This window comes from Macrotis lagotis, chromosome 1 (assembly GCF_037893015.1).
Source record: "Macrotis lagotis isolate mMagLag1 chromosome 1, bilby.v1.9.chrom.fasta, whole genome shotgun sequence".
NCBI lineage: Eukaryota > Metazoa > Chordata > Mammalia > Peramelemorphia > Peramelidae > Macrotis > Macrotis lagotis.
Genome location: NC_133658.1, coordinates 725,509,929 through 725,529,528, shown reverse-complemented (window position 1 = coordinate 725,529,528; position 19,600 = coordinate 725,509,929). Strand labels below are relative to the sequence as shown.

Sequence of the window (19,600 nt, the reverse complement as noted above, 5' to 3'; positions counted from 1 at the left end):
ACTTAATCTCTCCTAGTTTGTTTCCTCATTTGTCAGATGGGGATAATTGCATTACTTGTTAGAATTCTTGTAAGGATCAAACAAGATTCTGTGTATTTATATACAGTTTTATTTTTTATATATACAGTATATATATATATATATATATATATATATATATATATATATATATATACATACAGCTTTATAAATAAAAACTATGAAGCTAACATTGCCTCTCTGGGCAGCTAGATGGTGCAGTGGGTAGAACACTGCTTGCAATCAAGAAGATTAATCTTCATGAGTTCAAATTCAACCTCAGACTTTTACTAGCTGTGTGACTCTGGGCCTCAGTTCATCATCTGTAAAATGAGCTGGAGAAGGAAAAAGGCAAAGCACTCACACACACACACACACACACACAAATATCAAATGGGGTCAAAAAGAGTTGGACATGACTGACACAATCAAACAACAACATTACTGCTCCAGCTCTGATGTCAAAGTCCCATTCCAATGCCTTGCTTATTATAGAGGTCTTACTGGGCTCTCAAAGTTAGTGCCACTGGATACAAGCTCCAGCATGTCCTAACAAGCTGAAAGGTCTTCAGCTCATTGACTGGGTCTGTTACCCAACCATCAGTCAGGATAAATTTGGAGAAACATCCCCAGTTGGGATGTGGGGTGATAAATTTTTTGGCCAGAATAATTTTGGAAGGCTAAATTCTAGAGAGGTTATAATCTTATGTTGGGAAAGGGAGTAAATACCAAATGATTAAAATCATGGATTCTGGAATTACTGAACCCTCTTCAAGTGTTCCATATGCTCCTGAGTGGTAGGTAGGGACTACTTTTTCTCCTTTTTACCCCTTAGAAATAACTAGTAGATTACCTTGCTAATAATAGATATTTAATACAAATTTATAATGCAATTAAATATGTATGTAGCTTTTTGGCAAACATACTGTACCTAGGGAATAGAATGATAAACTGGTAGGGAAACAGTATTCTAATGATTTAAAGAAGTTAATGAAACTTCCAAGAGTGCCCAGTACTCTATGGGAGTGGTTTTCAGTTACATAGTGCAGAGCACCCATTCTGGTTAAACTCATCCTTTTAATGCCTTTTCATATCAAGTCTTCCTTTAAAAAAAAGAAATCGATGTGGCTAGGTGACACAATGGATAGAGTACCCCAAGAGTAGTTGAGTTCAAATCCAGCCTCAGACACTTTTAATAATTACCTAGCTGTGTGGCCTTGGGCAAGCTACTTAATCCCATTGCCTTGCAAAAACCTAGAAAAAAAGAAATCAATTTGGAAACTAACTTTTGGATTTATATTCTTGAAACATATGAAAAAATAAAGCATATCCAATAGAATTTTTGAACTCAGTTATTAAAACAGTTATCTAAATAAACAAACACAAACTGATAGTAGTTTTTGATGGAGTAACATCACTATTACCTGATGAAAGTCCACATTAATAATTGTTACCTGGATGAAATTCCTTTATTCTCTTGGAATAAGCAGCCATTTTGATGGATGAACTCTTAGAAGTAAAAAGCATTGTTATTATTTTGCAGCTAATTAAATTTTTAGTGTAGTTCTGAGTGTCTGTAGTAGTTTCAAAAATGATTTATTGGATATACCTTGCAAGAGAGAAAGTGGGAAAGTGTCTAAAGGAAAGCAATTTAAGATTCAATGCTAATCACTGATTTATTATTCTGATATGGTGCCCTAACAACACAGTTACTAAAAGAGTACCATTAAAATATATTGCTGGTAGTATTAATCACACAATGGGTTTTTTAAAAAAAAATCCCAAGAACCAAGGCCTACATTGAATTCTAGCTGTCCTGTGCTTTGGTCACTTTTGGATTATTTTTGTTTATACACTTAGCTTGATTCCTCTTCCTCATCACATATCTCACCAATAAATTTTTAGAGGAGCTACCTAATAAATAGGGAGGAAATATGTCCAGGAGCCCAAGAAAAAAGAATCAAAGGTGTGAAAATGAGAAAAAAATTATAGAAATTGGGACTGTTCAATTTATGGTTTGTTATTGATACATAAGACCTTTAGAAAGAATATTGAAAACATATTTGAGGAAAGAATAATAAAAATAAAGAGAATGTCAAAATTAAAGAAAATATTTATTCTGTGAATGTGTTTTGCTACCTGTGTTATATAATATATAATTTGATGGCTAGATTTGAGTGAAAAAAATCACAAAATTATTCTTTTTGTGTAGGGTATTTTGGTAGTAATGTTCACTATATACATCCTCCCCAACATTATTCTTATTTTTTTAAATTTAAGGCAATGGGGTTAAGTGACTTGCCCAAGGCCACACAGTTAGGCAATTATTAAGTGTCTGAGGTCACATTTGAACTCAAGTCTTCCTGACTCCAGGGTTGGTACTCTATTCACTTTGTCACTTAGCTGTCCCCGCCAACACTATTCTTTTTTTTTAAAGAAAGATTTTATTTATTTTGAGCTTTACAATTTTTCCTATTCTTGCTTCCCTTCCCCCAGCCCCCACAGAAGATAGTCTGTTAGTCTTTACATTGTTTCCATTCACCAACATTATTCTTAATAATACTTTTTCATTTCCATGAAATATTGAGATTGTTATGTAAGGGAAAAGGGGTGCAGGATATAGTGATACTATCGTTAAAGTCCATGCATATTAATTTGTGTATGCTGATAGGAAAGTCACTAAGGTGAGCATAGAAATGTCACCTGCAAGCATTTCAACCAACATGAGAAAAAAGATATTAAAGGGAGGTGAGGTGGGACTTTCAGAATCTATTAGGTAGAGTTTTGAGATCCACTAATTGAGGACCTTAATTGTAGTTGACAAATATATATAGCACTTTGTATATTTTATTCACTCAGTCTTCATAATAACCCTGTAAAGTAGACACTACAGATATTATTATTGTATAAAGGGTGGGGGTGCAGCTGATACAAGGAGTCATCTTAACATTTGGTCATACTTCTCCTCTATCCCCAAGTATGCTTTGTCCATTGGCAACTTGTTAAGAAAGCAAGTGATACCCCTTTACAAAGTTTCAAAGATCACATTCTATATTCTTTATGGATGAAAGATGACTCCTTACATTAGCTTATTTCCTTATAGTTTATAGTGATCAAAAGAATTTGTCCAAGATCATTTAGCTAATAAGTATAAAAGGCAGAATTTGAAGCCAGACTTCTCCTGACTCCAAGTTCAGTTCACTTTCTATAACACAGTGCTGCTTTTCTGTGAATATGATGATATGCAATTTTCTGGCTACATTATAAGAGAAAGTTGTTAATAAGACAAGCTAAATCAAATAAGTTGGTAGAACATGGTAAAAATTCAGTGAAAGAAGGGAAAAGAGTTGAATGTGAGTTTTAAAGCATTAATGAGATACTAATGAAGTAAAAAAGAGATTGGTATTTCCTGTGTTGACCCCACTTGTTGACCCCATTTCTTTAGATCTGTGGATATCAAGGAAAGCAAAGACTTAGGATCTCATTTCCAAGAAATATGCATTACATGAAGGTAGAATTTTTCAGTGATCTCTAAAGAGCATATTTTGCTTATATTTCCACTGTGACCAGTGCTTCCATTTATGTTTCAAATATAGGCTGATTGGTCTCTCTCTTCTAGAAGAGTGGGAGAAGAGCCTAAATAATGTCATTCCACTCTCCAGATTGACAATAAAAATATGTATTCCTTAAAACAATGGACTAAGAACATTTTTTTTGAAAATAAAGAAGGAAAATTTTTTGAAGAGGGAAAGGAGAATAGAAGAATGTTAAGTAGAAAAGAAAGGGAAAAAAGACCAAGGAATGACTACTTGGAACTAAGAAGAATAAAGCTCTTCCTGAAGAGAAACTGTATAAGCTATAGACAAAGCAGTTATTTTTTCTTTAGGGGAATGATGGTACATATTCATTGGTTCTGTTGGGTGTGAGATCATCTAGGAAAGGTCATATGAAGAAGTGAGAAATGTTAGTCCTCCTCCTCCTGCTGAAAGGTCCTGAGACAGCTATTTATTGACATAATCATAACAGTGAGTTCTCCTGTCTTTCTGGGATGTCTTTAAAATGTTTCTGAAAACTTGACAAGTAGATGATTACTTACCCACATAAGCAAAAGTGACTGTTGGATAGAATGTTAAAAGACAGAACATTGCTAGAGATGATAAAATCTTGAACAAGAAAGCAATGATCAAGAAATTTAAGAAAGAAGCATTTCTGGGAAATGAATAGGTGGTTAAAAAGGATACTTACATCCCAGAATTGCTTCAAGAGTAAATTGAACTAACATTTGTAAAGTGTTTTTCCAAGTTTAAAGTACTATCATCATCATCACCACCACCACTATCTGAGACTAGTATTTGAAATTCTGAATTACAGTTTCAAAGTCTTGACCAGGCCTGTGGTGATATACTGAATTTGCTAGAAGATGGGAGAAGACTTTGAGGTAGACACTTCCCTCACCTCTCTCCTTAAACAGTTTGCATGAAGCTCCAATTATATGAGGATTGGGGCTTTTGAGGTTTTCTCAACATTAGTTACCCAGTACCAGGAAAATTGAACTGCACAAAATAAACAATTTTGTTTAAATGAGATCTTCAGAATAAATTTGTATAACTTTCAGCAAATACATTCTAATTAATAGCATACATAAATCTAGAATAAGTTGAACTACAGAGATATGGACTTTTGGAAGAAAAACTTACTCAATAAAAAGCAAACAAATTATCAAAAATGATTCCTTTAACAAAGTTCTTAATTATCCTAAAAAGTAAGATAATCAGTTTTTCTTTGTGAGAGGCTAGTGCTGCTAGATTACAATTGATACCAACCCTGGGTCTAGTGGGACCCAAGAAAGCATGACGGATTTCCTAAATTCATGTCAAGAAAGAAAATGGAGGGGAAAAAAAGGAATCAAAGTCCTTGGCCTCAAGTCCAAGCAGAGTCTACAACTGTCTAGTAGGAAAGGCGGTCCAAAGTTTAGGAAGTAGCTGCTCTTTCTCTAGACCACCAGAAGGAAAGTCAGAATAACCTCAGGAAGTTGTTCTCTTTTGGCTAGCCAGAAGGGAAGATAAAGAAAGGTGGAGAGAGACTTTACAGAAGAGCTGTCTGACCCCATTATAATCCTATACTGACTGATTCCAATCAAATTAGGTCACATCCAATCAAGTGTCCCTTAATAGTACCCAAACCTGTTTTTCTCTTCCTCCTTCAACAGAGAATGACTTAACAGCCCTTTCCACAAGAAAAACCAATTCCTGTCTGTATAGGTAGGTATTAGTTATATTAGGAGGGTTTTAGCTACCATGTGTAAACAGAAGGTCCCACTAGGAATCATTCCATTTCACCAAGAGGGACCCACCTGTTTTACAATAGAGACACCTCCTCAATCCATTCACTTCCAATGACAGGAGCTAGGAGTTAGTGGGATGGTGAGGCAAATAATTCTATTCTCCTATTCAAACCTGTAGTTTGAAGAAGTCAGTTATCAGATTTTATCTTTCCAAGGGTACAACTGGAGAATCTTTGTCCATCTAATGAGCAAGTCTGGTGTTTAAAGTGTAAAGTTATACACATTTATTCTGAAGATTTCAGAGAGGAAGGAAGGAGAATAATTCTTTTAAACAACATATCATAAAGAGTAGTTATAAACAAGAAAAAGAGCAGAAGTTTACAGGAAACATAATCCACAAAGAGTCAGTCATATAATTTATGACTTGATATGTTTGAAGAAAACAAGAATTAGACAGTCTAATTCATGGAGGAAATTTTTTCCTTATAGGTGTCATTTGGTGGAATGACTACAGTATGGCTTTGTAAGAGTAAAACATGAAAAGGTAAGGTAAAAAAAAGTTAAAAAAGGTAAGGTTAAAAAAAGAAAAAGGTAGATTAAAAAGGGCAAGAGTAGAATTTTACATTTCCGCATGAAGAAATTCTGAAATAAGGCAAGGTGGAGATTATGTGGGAAGATATCAATAGAGGCAGAAATACAAGTGATATTGACATTGGAGACCACATTCAGAAGAATAATAGCTTGTATTTATATGCAAAATGAGCTGGAGAAGGAAAGGCAAACCACTCCAGTGTCCAGTATGGGGTTACAAAGAGTTAGACACAACTGAAAAATGACTGAACAACAACATTTATATGTAGCTTTTTTTAAGTTTGCAAAGTGCTCTACATATGTTAACTTATTTGACCTTCACACCATACCCTTGTCAGGTAGATACTACTCTCCTTAGTTTACAGTTAAGGAAGCTAAAGCAAAGAGGGCTAAGTGACTTGCCCAGGGTCACACATCTAGTATGTACATGAGATCATATTTAAACTCAGATCTTCTAACTCCAATACCTGTGCACTATGCACTGTGTCACCTAGCAGCCTATTCCTAAGAAGAAAAAAATAGAAAAGAAAAGATCACATGCATTGCATGTAGGCATGTAGGAATAGTGACATGTTCTGTTTGTTTTTTTCCCCTGGAAAGAAGAACTAGTAATTTATTGACATGAATGATAACTTCATGCTTAAAAATAAAGAATCCAAAAGGGAGAATTTATATTCTAAATATGATTCAGAACAACAAGACTGAATCTTGGTGAGTGGAAATGATGGACACCTTGGGAAAAAATGACTCCTTAGAATTTATGATAGAGAAGAAAGTCAGTCATGGCCTGATTTGCCCCTTAGATTCTGAGATTAGATTTCATGTATTATAAAAATTCAATGTGAGAAGTAAGCCTTAGAATGATAACTGCTCTGATAGCACAATTTATATAGACCTTCAAGTTTCATAAGCAGCTTTATAGTATCTTTTTTTTTTTAGTTTTTGCAAGGCAATGGGGTTAAGTGTCTTGCCCAAGGCCTCACAGCTAGGTAATTATTAAGTGTTCGAGACTGGATTTGAACCCAGGTAGTCTTGACTCCAGGGTTTGTGCTTTATCCACTGTGCCACCTAGCCACTCCTAGAGCAGGATGTTCTTAATGTTTTTTTTCTGTATATGTATCATGCACCCTTTTGGGTGAAATCTGAGAACAGTGTTTTTAACATAAGATCACAAAGAAAATCAATCTAATTGAAATGCATTTATAAAAATATTTTTTTCTAAAGAAATCAAATTCATGGACCTCACGTTAAAAGTCCTAGATCTAGAGGAAGCCTCCAAGTTTATTAGGTGGATGGACCCCCTTTGACTCATATACAGAAGGACATGGACAGCAATTATGCATGAGAAAGAGGTGTAAGTGGGTTGTGTTGGCAACAGCATTAGCCTTGGAATCACAAATTCAATGAAATATTGAACTAAGATCTGCACAACTAAGAAGATGATTGTGAAAAAAAATCAACATGCATTAAAGAACTTTTCTGTGTAAGAAAAGACTTTCTGCTAGATAATCTTCCATGGCACCACCATTTACTTCAGTCCCTTTGAGCTGTTTCAAGCAGGTATCCTCTTTCCCTTTTCCACTCTGTTTTTCTGTTCCTTTTTTTGTAATATGTAATATGCCATTAAAGAGTAAACTCTTTGAGAACAAGGGCTATCTTGTTTGCTATTTGAGGTGGAAGTGTCTTCAGTGCTTAGCATTTAACTAAATTATACATTCTTCACTTATCATTTATCTAAATTTATGATAGTATATACTGAATGGAGTGGAATATAATATAAGAATATAAGAATATAATATTCTTAATATCACTTTTTATTCAAATAAGTTGCTAAAATGGCAGTATAGGCTGGTATAGAACCTATTCAAGATGATGACTATATCACAAAATATCAATGCAGTTACTCAGAAATATTTGTAAAATATGAGACTATAACTGATTATTTGGTTTTTAGGCAGTCTTACAACACTCTCTGACCAATGACCTTTTCTGTGGGTTTTCTTGAAGTATCTGAATTATAATTCTACCAATATGACTGTACAGCACTTAGCACTTCATTTGTTAATTCATAACTATTAGTTGGGACCTTCCTGAGATCCTCTCTTTGACTATTTTCGAAATCAAAGAAAGATGGAAAAATAATTTCACCATGAACTTCAGAAAAGATCACTTTCAGAAACAGGGCTGTTTTTTCCTGGGATGCCCATAACCCATTTTAAAGTGACAGTTGGTCCCTTCAAGTCTTTTTCTTTGCTAAGAGCATTTATCATATCTGCAACACAAGTGTCTATACTCTTTCCTTCAAGCATTTTTTAAAGTCAAGGTGAGTCTTGGGTTGAGGGGAGCTTCTTCCATTAAACCCTCTGTACTAGTCTGGGAACCTTACTTCTGTATTATTTTCTTCAAGGTCTCTTCTATCACTAGCAGGGGTGGGATATAGTAACCTGACAGCTAAATTTTGGAACATGACCAGATGACCCTATTATTTTAACAAAAATATTTTCTTGTCTAGCACATATTGAGAAATAGGTATATGGAGATAAAATATGTTTGGGAGAAATTTTTGATTGTCAACAAATATTGATTGGCTGGATAGATTGCTAAGTTCTGCAAGGGATTTTAGAGAGTTCGAAAGGCAAAGTATTTGCCTTCAAAAATCTTATAGTACAAGTTAGTCATAAACTATTTCATTGCTTTGAAATGTGTGGGTGACTTCATAATGTAGATGAGACTGTCTTTGGACAACCACACATAAATGAACTGCAAGGAGAAGATTATTTAGGGAAGAGAAAGAGTAGATTTGGCATACAAAACTGAAAAACTTTTCACTGGGAGTGGTGTGAAAATTGGCAGGATCTGATGAGTGTGAGAAATCAAAGGGAAAAATAAGAATAAAGGCTTCAAGGAGGATGTCATACAAAATTTACTGGAGCACTTAAGCTTGAAAACTGGAAAAGTAAGTCAGACTATTTTGAAGTTGCAGAGCAACTTAATTCAGATAGGAATGACAATAAAATTTTCAGATCTTGAATAGACAGGATGCAAAAATGAGATCTCAAAAAGTCAATAAGATATTATGTTACCAAAGGAAGTTTGATGCCATCAAACCATTTTTCTTCAACAGTTTTTAGGCAAGAAGTCAGTACCTCAAGGTTTATTGTTCCCTACTAGCTACATTTAGTGTTGTGATATGCTGACTCCTAGGGAGAATCTTGAATAGGTCTTGTTAGTTTCCAGAAAGTCAGGGTCAAGAATGGATCCTATTGTCTCCTGGATCAAACATGAAATGGCAACCAAGACCTTCATAACCTAGCACACTTCTACCTTTCCAGTCTTCTTACACCTTACTCCCCTATAATTTGATCCAGTGACCTTGGCTCCTGGTTGTTACATCAAGATAATGTGTATCTTGACTCAGAATTTTCTGTGGCTGCTACCAATACCTGAAACTCTCTACCTCTGTGCTCTTACTACTGAACCCCCCCCCCCCCCCCCCCCGCATTTCCTTTAACTCTCAACTGAAATTCCACTTTTTTTCAGGAAGTCCTTTTTTTTTAACCACCTCCCTTAATTTTTGTGCCTTCTGTTTTTATTGTTTTTTCTTTTCAGTTTTTTTTCAGTCATTTTTCAGTTCTGTCTCCCTGTAACTCCATTTAGGATTTTTTTTTTTTGGCAGAGATACTGAAGTGGTTTGCCATTTTGATTGGTTGGTTCTTATCCTTTGCCATCAAAGAAGATCAAAATAGCATCATTGTGTTTGAGACAAATTATAGTGTGTCCAACAGTGGCTGATCAGACCAATACAACCTTGGAATGCTCTACCACAAGTTGGGCACAAATAGTTCATGTAAAAACCCAGGTTGTTTACTCTTAACTTACATAGCTCACTTTTCCTTTGAGCCTTGCTCATAGAGAACAGCATCCTCTATGATGAGGTCACAGTTCTGTGCCAATGTCAATTCTAAAGTTTTTAAAAGAGACCTTCAGGGTGTCCTGGTATTGCTTCTTGTGACCTCCTGGTGAGTGCTTCTGGCATTCTAACAACATGCCCAATCCATCATAGTTGCACTCTCTGTAGTAATGTTGGAATGCTTGGCAATTTAGCTCAAGAGAAAGAACCTCAATGTGTGGTATCTGCTCCTTCCAGGTGAGCTTTAGAACCTTCTTAAGACAATTTAAATGGAAGTGATTCAGTTTCCTGACATGGAGCTGGTAGACTGTCCAGGTTTCACAGGCATATAGCAATGAGGTCAGCACATAGGTTCTGTAGACCTTTAGTTTGGCAGTCATTATATTACTTCTCACTCTTTCAGAGTCTCCCAAATACTGAGCTAGTTCTGGTAATGTGCATGTCAACTTCATTATCAATGTGTACCCCTTGGAAAGGAAATTGCCAAAGTAAGTGAACTTGTCCACAGTACTCAAAACTTCTCCATTTGCTGTAATTGATGGTTCCACATAAGGATGGTACGGTGCTGGCTGATGGAACACCTATGTTTCCTTGGTGTTAATGGTTAGACCAAAATTAGCACAAGCAGCAGAGAATTGATCCATACTATGTTGCATCTCAGCTTCAGAGGCTGTATTGAGGTCACAATCATCTGCAAACAGAAGATCATGCACCAACACTTCCTCCACTTTGGTCTTGGCTTATAGCCTTTTCAAATTGAAGAATTTACCATCAGTGTAGTAGCTGACCTTGATGCTGTGTTCATATCAGTGTAGACTTTTGATAGTATGACTGAAAGCATCATGCTAAAAAGTATGGGAGCAAGGACACATCCTTGTTTCACTCCATTGGTGACTGGGAAATATTGAGAGCATCTTCTACTATGAGGGTGCAGCCAGGAAGTTTACTTGAGTTTGAGTAAGTGGAAGACAGTTCATGAGATACGCAAGTCTTCAATAGTAGGTGACCATTGCTGTTGTTTCCAAGGACTCTCTGGCATGTCTGGTTGTCTGAGGCTACTCTAGCATTAAAGTCACCCAGAATTATAAGCTTGTATTCTTTTGGTACATTGATTATAAGGGTCTTCAGGTCTTCATAAAATTTTTCTTTGACATCATCAGGGTTCATCATGGTGGAAGCATAGACACTGATGATGTTGATGTGGTATTTTTCCTGCAAGAGGCAATCTCATTGTCATTAGTTTATCATTCACTCCTTTTGATAGACATTCAAGTTTTTTTGACCAGATTAATTTTGATTGCAAAACCTATCCTAGTTTCATGATTCTTCTCTTTACTGTGGCCACTCCAGAAAAATGTATCTCCAGCTCCAACTTCAGTAAACTGGATTAAATTTGTCAAACTTATTTCACTCAAGGCTGCTATTTGTATATGATGCCTACTGAGTTTTCTTGCAACAAGAGTTGTTCATCTTTCAGGGCTATTGGATTTTGTGTTATCTATGGGTGTGCAAACATTTCATGCTCTGATGGTGAGTGGAATCTTTTTTGAAGAAATTTTTGTAGAATTTTTTGTGTCTTGACTACAGGGAGGGATCCCTACCTGCCACAGGGTTGGGTAAACAGACTACTTTTAGGGCATCTTTTCTAGCCCCTTCCTCATACACTAGGAGGTAAGCAGTATGAGCCTTAAAAGGGTTGCTCAGATATCCAAGGGGCTGCCGAGTCTCACTGCTGATTTCAGTAGGGAATCAACCCTTTGGTCTGGGTCACTTTTGTGCAGGGTTGTTACTACAGCTCCCAGTGTATCCACACCTGCTGCTTTGTTACTTACCTGTTGCAGAGGATTTTGATACAGGAATGATGAAATGGTATGGATGGTGTCTTTTCATTTATGTGTGAATTGGATTTAAGTGAGGCAGAGTTGCACAAAGTCATTGACCTTAACTCTCTCCCAAAGTCATCACAGTACAGTGACAAGGTAGAATCAAGATAACTGATGATGGCTCTAGATGCAGTGGATGATCTTGAGGTCTTTGATATCTAAACAAGCTCTAAGTACTCCACCACCACCTGCTTCAGCTGGTTTCATGACCACTGGAACTGTGTTCTCATCTGCCCATTCTACCAGTGGAAGACTTCACATGCTTGTGGTAGACCCCCCCCCCCAAACTTACCAATGAGTTTGTGACCCCTTGATTACCTTCAACCTGGTTTAGTCACCCTGATGAAACCATTTGCTGGGATGTAGTTGCTGTGCATGCTATGGCTTCTTGGAGCCATAGGTGAAAATTAGGTGGCTCAGGTGGACATCAAAGGTGGAAGGCAGCCCTTACACCAGAGGTACTAGTCTTCCTTGAATGCACCCTATAGTCTACATTTTTCAGATGAGGAAACTGAGGCAAACAGGATTAGGTGACTTGTTCAGGGTCACAAAGCTAGTGTCTGCATCCAGATTTGAACTCAGAAAGATGAGTCTTTCTGACTTCAGACCTGGTACTCTATCCACTAATTTATCCTCTCTATAGCTTGCTTTAATGTATTTGTTTATATGTTGACCCCTAATAGATTGTAAACTCCTTGAGGGCAGAGGCTAATTTTTGCTTCTTTTTATATCTCCAGTACATAGTACATACATAGTTGGTTGTTGTCCTTTATTAGTTAAGAGGACCAAAATGACATTGTTCAGTTGAAGTCAAAGCATTATGTCTTGGACTGTGGCTGATCAGACCAATATGAGGTTGAAAGAACCATAGGTTGGGCACAGATAGTCCACTTGAACATTTGGAGTAGAGCTGTCTCTAAATTTATACATCTCATTGTTTTTTTGGAGATATTGCAGTTTCACTTCACTCATATAGCACAGTGCTTTCCTTGGTATAGGAATGCCATACCAGCATCTCCCATGTTTCACAATCATTTTCAAAGTTCTTCAGAGAGAATTTGAAAGTATCCTCCTATAGCTTCTTCTAACCACCTTGTGGGAGTTCTCTGTAAAGTAGTCTTTTAGCAAATGTATAGTTGGCATTGGAACAATGCAGCCAGTTCATTGAGTTGTGCCATAATGATAACAATAACAATAAAAATAAACTTTTATTAGTTGATTGAATGTTTACTTAGCTTTACCTTATTTATTGAATTCCATTTATATATATATATATATATATATATATATATGTGTGTGTGTGTGTGTGTGTGTGTGTGTGTGTGTGTGTGTGTGTGTGTATGAGAAAATCAGATTCTTTCACTGACTAATAATGAAGCCCTGAAAGATATTATAAGCCTCTGGCAGTGGTAAGGTTGATAATTGGGTTGGGTACTAAAACCAATAGCATTGGAAGTCATTGCTGAAGCATGTTTCAAGTCAGAACAAAAGGCAAACTCATTCTTTTATGCTTTCTTTTCTAGGCCCATGCCAAAGTCTGGCATCTCTATAATACAACTTTTCGTTCAACTCAAGGAGGACAAGTATCTATTGCACTTAGTTCCCACTGGATCAGTCCCCGAAAGATGACTGAACATGACTTAAAAGAATGTCAAAAATCTCTTGACTTTGTATTGGGCTGGTTTGCTAAACCAATCTTTATTGATGGTGATTACCCACAAAGCATGAAGGAAAATCTTTCATCTCTTTTGCCAAATTTTACTGAATCTGAGAAAAATTTCATCAAGGGAACGGCTGACTTTTTTGCACTTTCCTTTGGACCAACCCTTAGTTTTCAACTCTTGGACCCTCATATGAAGTTTCGACAATTAGAATCACCAAGTTTGAGACAGCTCCTCTCCTGGATAGACCTTGAATACAACCATCCTCAAATTTTTATTGTGGAGAATGGCTGGTTTGTTTCTGGCACCACTAAGAGGGATGATGCCAAGTATATGTATTACCTCAAAAAGTTCATTATGGAAACTTTAAAAGGTAAGGGTTTTGTCAATATATTAATTTCCTTTTTTAAAAAAGTCTCAGGGGTGGCTAGGTGGCGCAGTGAATAGAGCTCTGGCCCTGGAGTCAAGAGGACCTGAGTTCATATCTGACCTCAGACACTTAATGATCACCTAGCTGTGTGGCCTTGGGCAAGCCACTAAACCCCATTGCCTTGCAAAAGCCTAAAAAAAAAGTCTCAGAAAAAGCCTGAATTTATTAAATTCCAACATTTAACATTTATTATTAAACAATGATTATTATAGCAATAATTAGAACATATATCAATTTATGGTTTACAAAGTACTTAACAATTATTATCTCATTTTATCTTCATAAGAATCTGGCAGGAGGTGCTATTATTCTTAACTTCATTTTTACAGATGAGGAAATTGAGGTTAAGTTGCCCAGAGTCACATGATCATTAAGACAAGTTATGGCAATAATAATGTTTAGCATTCATGTGCTATTTTTTTCAGTTTGAGAAGTTGAATAATTTTACAAATAATAATATTAATTTCATTGTGAGGAGGTGAAAAGTGGGATGCAGTGAATAAATTTTGAGTTGATGTCTGAATAATTTCTGTTAGATCACATTAAGAGTAATGTTTCTTCCCGCATTATGTAGCTCCTAGTTTATTTGTTTATATACTGTTAAATGACAGTATAGAGCATAGATATTTAATTTGAAAAGAATATATATCAGAATATATCAGAAAATAACTATACAATAGTTTTTCTGTACTTTTAAAAGGACTAATTTTGAATCAAATTTTTTTTATTTAGTTTTATTTTATTATTTATTTATTTATTTGATTTAGTTTTATTGCTAGGAAATCACATTTAGTTTTGTGAGATATCTTAACATAAGGGGAGGCTTATTTGAGTGAGTAAATATTAAACTCTAACCTTGATTGCAGCCTTGGGTGAATTTTTAAAAAATCAATTTACTAAGCCATGCACATTATTTAAGTAATAAAACCAAAGATCTATTTAAGTGAATAAAAAAATTGTTAGAATACTGCTACTGAAAGACGCTTCTAAACTAAGGGTATCTTTCAGTTTTAACTTTAGAGGACCTGTCAGCTTAATTATTAATTTGTACTTTTTAAATTATCTAGAACCTTAATTTTTTCCTTAATAACTTTGAGATAGTTTTAAAAATCAAGGGACTAAGTATTAGCACTATTATGCATAGTGCCAGATTGCTTATTATAAATAAATATCTTAATTATAAGGAGCTGTATTTGTTTCACTTATTTTTTAGTGATCTGGGGAATTCATATGATGTATTACTCATAAGACAAATGAGTAATTCAAGGTTATTTTTTCTTTTCTTCCCTCCCCCTCCTCTTTCCTTTCCTCCTACTAGCCATCAAATATGATGGAGTCGAAGTCATTGGTTATACTGTTTGGTCCCTCATGGATGGCTTTGAATGGCACAGAGGATACAGCATTAGACGTGGATTATTTTACATAGATTTCCAAAGTCATGATAAGAAGTTGCTGCCAAAGTCTTCAGCCTTGTTTTACCAAAAGCTGATAGAAAGAAATGGCTTCCCTTCTTTACCAGAAAATCTACCAATAGAAGGGACATTTCCTTGTGGCTTTGCTTGGGGAGTTGTTGACAACTATATTCAAGTAAGTCAGCTATCACAAATCAACAGTCCCATCAGGTCTTGTTTCTAGTAAGTAGTACTTCATTTTTTAGGCTGAAAATAGCTACATACTTTCAATTCTTTGGGCCATGAATTTCCACAATGATGAATGGCCAACACCAAATCTGGTAAATTATACCTTCCAAAAAAAATGTTCCTCCTTTCATAATGAACTTGAAGCAGTTGGGAAAAAAGGAAATTAAGCATATCAAGATACAATGAGAAAGAAACAGTATGAAATTAGTTGTTCTTCAATAATTCACCAATCTTCATTTATAAAACTAAATATATTCTTAATGTTAATATTCCCTATGGCATGTAATTACTACACAACAATTCATCCAGAGGTATTGGTGTTCCTCCACTCAGTGGAATTCTTTCATCTCTCAAAATTTAAAGATAGTAGTCATTTTTAGAAATGCATTATATACTTTTAAAAATAACTGGTTTGAATGGAAAGAGTAGGCAGACATGACTGCTGAACCATAATGAGTCTATGTGAAGGGATCATGGAGTGAAGGAAAGGCACAGCAAAACTACAGAACAAATGTTCCAGTTTTTTTTTATAAAGGGAAGAGGATAGAGTTAGTCAAATTCTAGTCTATTAAATTAATCTTGATTACCAGAAAGATTTTAGAAATTTTTTTAAAGAATTGATTATGAAACATCCAGAATCATCATGATTTCATCTAGAGCGAGTCATGCCAGACTAGTCTTGCTCCCTTTTTTTCCACATTGTAACAACTGATATAATTCTGTGCTGATATTATCAATCTGAGGCACAAGGTTAAACAAGGGATTCATGGGTAGATCCCAGGTTGGGGATCATGGTTCTGTGAATTAAAAAAAATATTTTTATATCAGTACTTCAATATCATTGTTTTCCTTTGTACTCTTACACATTTCATTTTATCCATATTTTATGCATAAGCAATAAAAATGTTATTCTAAGAAGGGATTTATTGGCTTCATCATGTTGCCAAATGGATCCATGACAGAAAAAAAAAGAACTCCCTATAGTCTAGATAAATTTTATCTAGATTTTAGCAAAATATTAAACAAGAAAGCTCATCCTATTCTTGATGGAACCTTGGGTTCTATTTTTATGGATAGTACCAATGATTTCAGTGATATATACATCTCCCAGATGAGGAAACTTCCTTTACCAACTTTCCTTGGCAACTTCTCTACTTTGAATCTTAGAGAGCTGCCAAGAACTCTGAGAAGCTAAAATGCCTGTCCTAGGGTCACAAAGCCAATCGATTGATGCTTTCTCTGACAGCCCTCTATGGAATGCTCCCCCCCTTTCACCCCCTCATCCTTCTTACTGACCACCCTGGTTCATTTTAAGCTCCAACTAAAATTCCATTTTATATTCTTAATTCCCTAACCCCTCTTAATTCCAGTGCCTCCCTCTATTATTTCCCATTTATCCTGTACCTATCTTGCTTTGTATATATTTTCTTGCTTGTATTCTCTATTAGATTATAAACTTCTTGAGGGCAGGGATTGTCGTTTGTTTCTCCAGAGCTTAGCGCAATAATGTGAACATAGTGATGCTTAATAAGAGTTTATTGACTGATTGATTGATTGTGTTGGAGGCAAAATTGAACAAAGGTCTTCTTGACTTCAAGACTGCTTCTCTCTTATGTCACTGCCCCATTTTTATATAATCATGGCAAAACTGATTGTTTTGGGAAGACTAAAAACAATTCATTTCAGTTTATTTGTCTTTATTATCTACAGAATAACAAATATTTATTTAAAAAATTAGGCCTGCCATTTATGAAGTTTCAGGAACCACAGTAAATTCTAGTAAGTGAAAAAGTTTTTATTAAATTCTTACTATGTGCTAAGCCTATAATACTGTTGCAAAAAATCATTATAAATGATCAGTAATGACCAGGTATTTTATTCACCTCCAATTCTATTTCAATTCTGCAGATCTGGGCTTATTCAAAGTGCCCCCAAAAGTCTTCTTACAGGTTTTACCTTGCACAAAGACATATGGAACACTTTCTATGTTGAACAAAACAGAATAATACCAATAAATATTTAAAAAAGAATAAGTAGAACTGAAATTTTGTTACTTAGAAAATGTCATGTCTTCTCATTAGAAAGAGTTTATAAGAAATGTGAACTACTTTAGATTGTGAACCTAAACAAGATTATGTATGTTCAAGAACGCTATTCTAGGCATCTTGAAGAGTACAAAAATCATTTGTTCTTTCAGTAAACATTTATTACATGCCTAATCCATGTAAGACTTTTCCTGTTTACATCTGGATTCAACTTATTGTTTTTGTTCACTATCTGTACAATAATTATATTCTGCTAGATAAGTCCTATGAATTATTCACCTATCTGAATGTCATAATCTGGATAATATATATATTTTTCATCCACTTGGTTTTCCTTTGTAGATTATTAGGCAAATTCTTGGATGTCTATGAATCATCTCCAGAAGCTTTGTTCTGAAGTTTGATTGAACCAACAAAATGTCCCAAGAAATACAGAGAGTGAAAGAGGCCCACATATGGCAAAGGCACTGTTCTTATGTATGGCTCAAAGGGAGGAAAAATAGACCTTTTTAACCTCTTCCCCTTCTTCCCTTGTCCAAGGCAGATATTCATTCCTTTCAAGAGGGAAGCAGGAGGTTAGGGCCAGAGGATCACTCTGTTTTCCTGAGAGAGAGAGAGAGAGAGAGAGAGAGAGAGAGAGAGAGAGAGAGAGAGAGAGAGAGAGAGTTGGTTCTAAGTATTCTTTCTATATTGCTTTTTTCAAGGGGATATGATCAGTTTCCATGTATTTAATGGTGAATTTGTTGTTTTGAGGAGAAAGGGGAACACTTTTTTCCCTATATCCAAGGTTTGATCCTTTTCCCACTAAATACCAGTTTTACAATGAATTCACATAGTGAATAGCAAAGAAATTCACTTATCCAAATCATAGCAAAAGTGAAGTTCAAGAAGTTATATATAGGAGAATATGTGCCTGACCATGCAAAGTGAAGTTCTCCCATTGTGAGCAAGATGACTCAGCTCTCCTCTCCTCTCATGTCTTCTGAAATGGGGTTAGTATCTTTTATCTTTTCTCTCTTGAAACTGGAAGCCAAGAGCAGCCAATGATGAATTCCTTAAGGGGATCTGGGGAAGACTGGAACTCTCTTTTCTCACCAACTTTACCCTTCCACATGCAGGGCATCTCCACCAATAAGGAGGAAGTCCCATACCAATAGGCTTTGGGACAAGGAGTCACATAGTCAATAATCTGTAATAAATAGACTGCAAGAGTAGATCTTGTATTCTCTAAATCTTTTATTCATTTGATTTACTCCTGATGATAAAGATGTAACTTAGTGTGGAGTATCACTTTTGAAAGTCTGCCTCTTCCCTTGGACCATGTGTAAATAATTTTCATAAACAGTTACGTAAATGAGAAATTTTTAAAAAGTATTTTCAAATCTTTTCTATCTTTCTTCTGTTTGGTATCTTCCTTTCACTTTCAGACTTAAATCCCCTTATATTGATTTTGCTTAGTTTGAGTCTCTTGCCAAGTTTTCTTTTAAATCTGCTTTACCATCCACTGCTTTTCTGTATTTTATGATGTAATAATGCTCAATATCTTCCATTATCCTTCTCTAGCCAATTTTACAAATGAGTTTATAGTATAATAAACTTGGTTTGCTTGATATCCTTTGTTCCCAAAGAGGCTCAAAATGACATCACTATATTTAAGTCAAGTTACAGCGTGTCCTACTGTTTCTGATCAGATCACTATGAACTTAGAATGCTCTATTACAGGTTGGGCACAAATAGGCCTTGTGAACATTTGGGGTAGATTCTCTAAATTTCTGCATCTCACATTTTTTTAGAGATTTTTTTGCTGCAAGGGTACATCCACAAAGTTTTATTGCATTTAGATAAATGAAAGATGGTGTTGGTGATGAGAAGGTCATGAGAATCACAAGTCTTAAGTAGTAGGTGACTATTGTGTTGTTCTTTCTAGTTTCATTCTTCCTCAAAACACTTTGCCATGTCTGGAGGTCTGGGCCTACTCTAGCATTAAAGTCATCCAGAATTATAAGTTTCTCATCTTTTGAACAAGGTCTCCAGGTCTTCAGTAAATTTTTCTTTGACCTCATCAGGGTTCATCATGGTGGGGTAGGCACTTATGATGTTGGCATGGCATTTTCCGGCAAGTGGCAATTTCATTGTCA

At 35.5% G+C, this 19,600-nt stretch overlaps 1 protein-coding gene across 1 annotated transcript in view; it reads left to right on the top strand.

Moving 5' to 3' along the window:
- The window catches only part of KL (klotho), a 67,483-nt gene that overhangs the window by 14,425 nt on the left and 33,458 nt on the right, over positions 1-19,600 (top strand). Inside the window, exons 2-3 of the mRNA XM_074216058.1 lie at positions 13,210-13,720; positions 15,096-15,364. Of these exons, the coding sequence (XP_074072159.1) occupies positions 13,210-13,720; positions 15,096-15,364 (780 nt within the window). The remainder of the gene's footprint in view (positions 1-13,209; positions 13,721-15,095; positions 15,365-19,600) is intronic.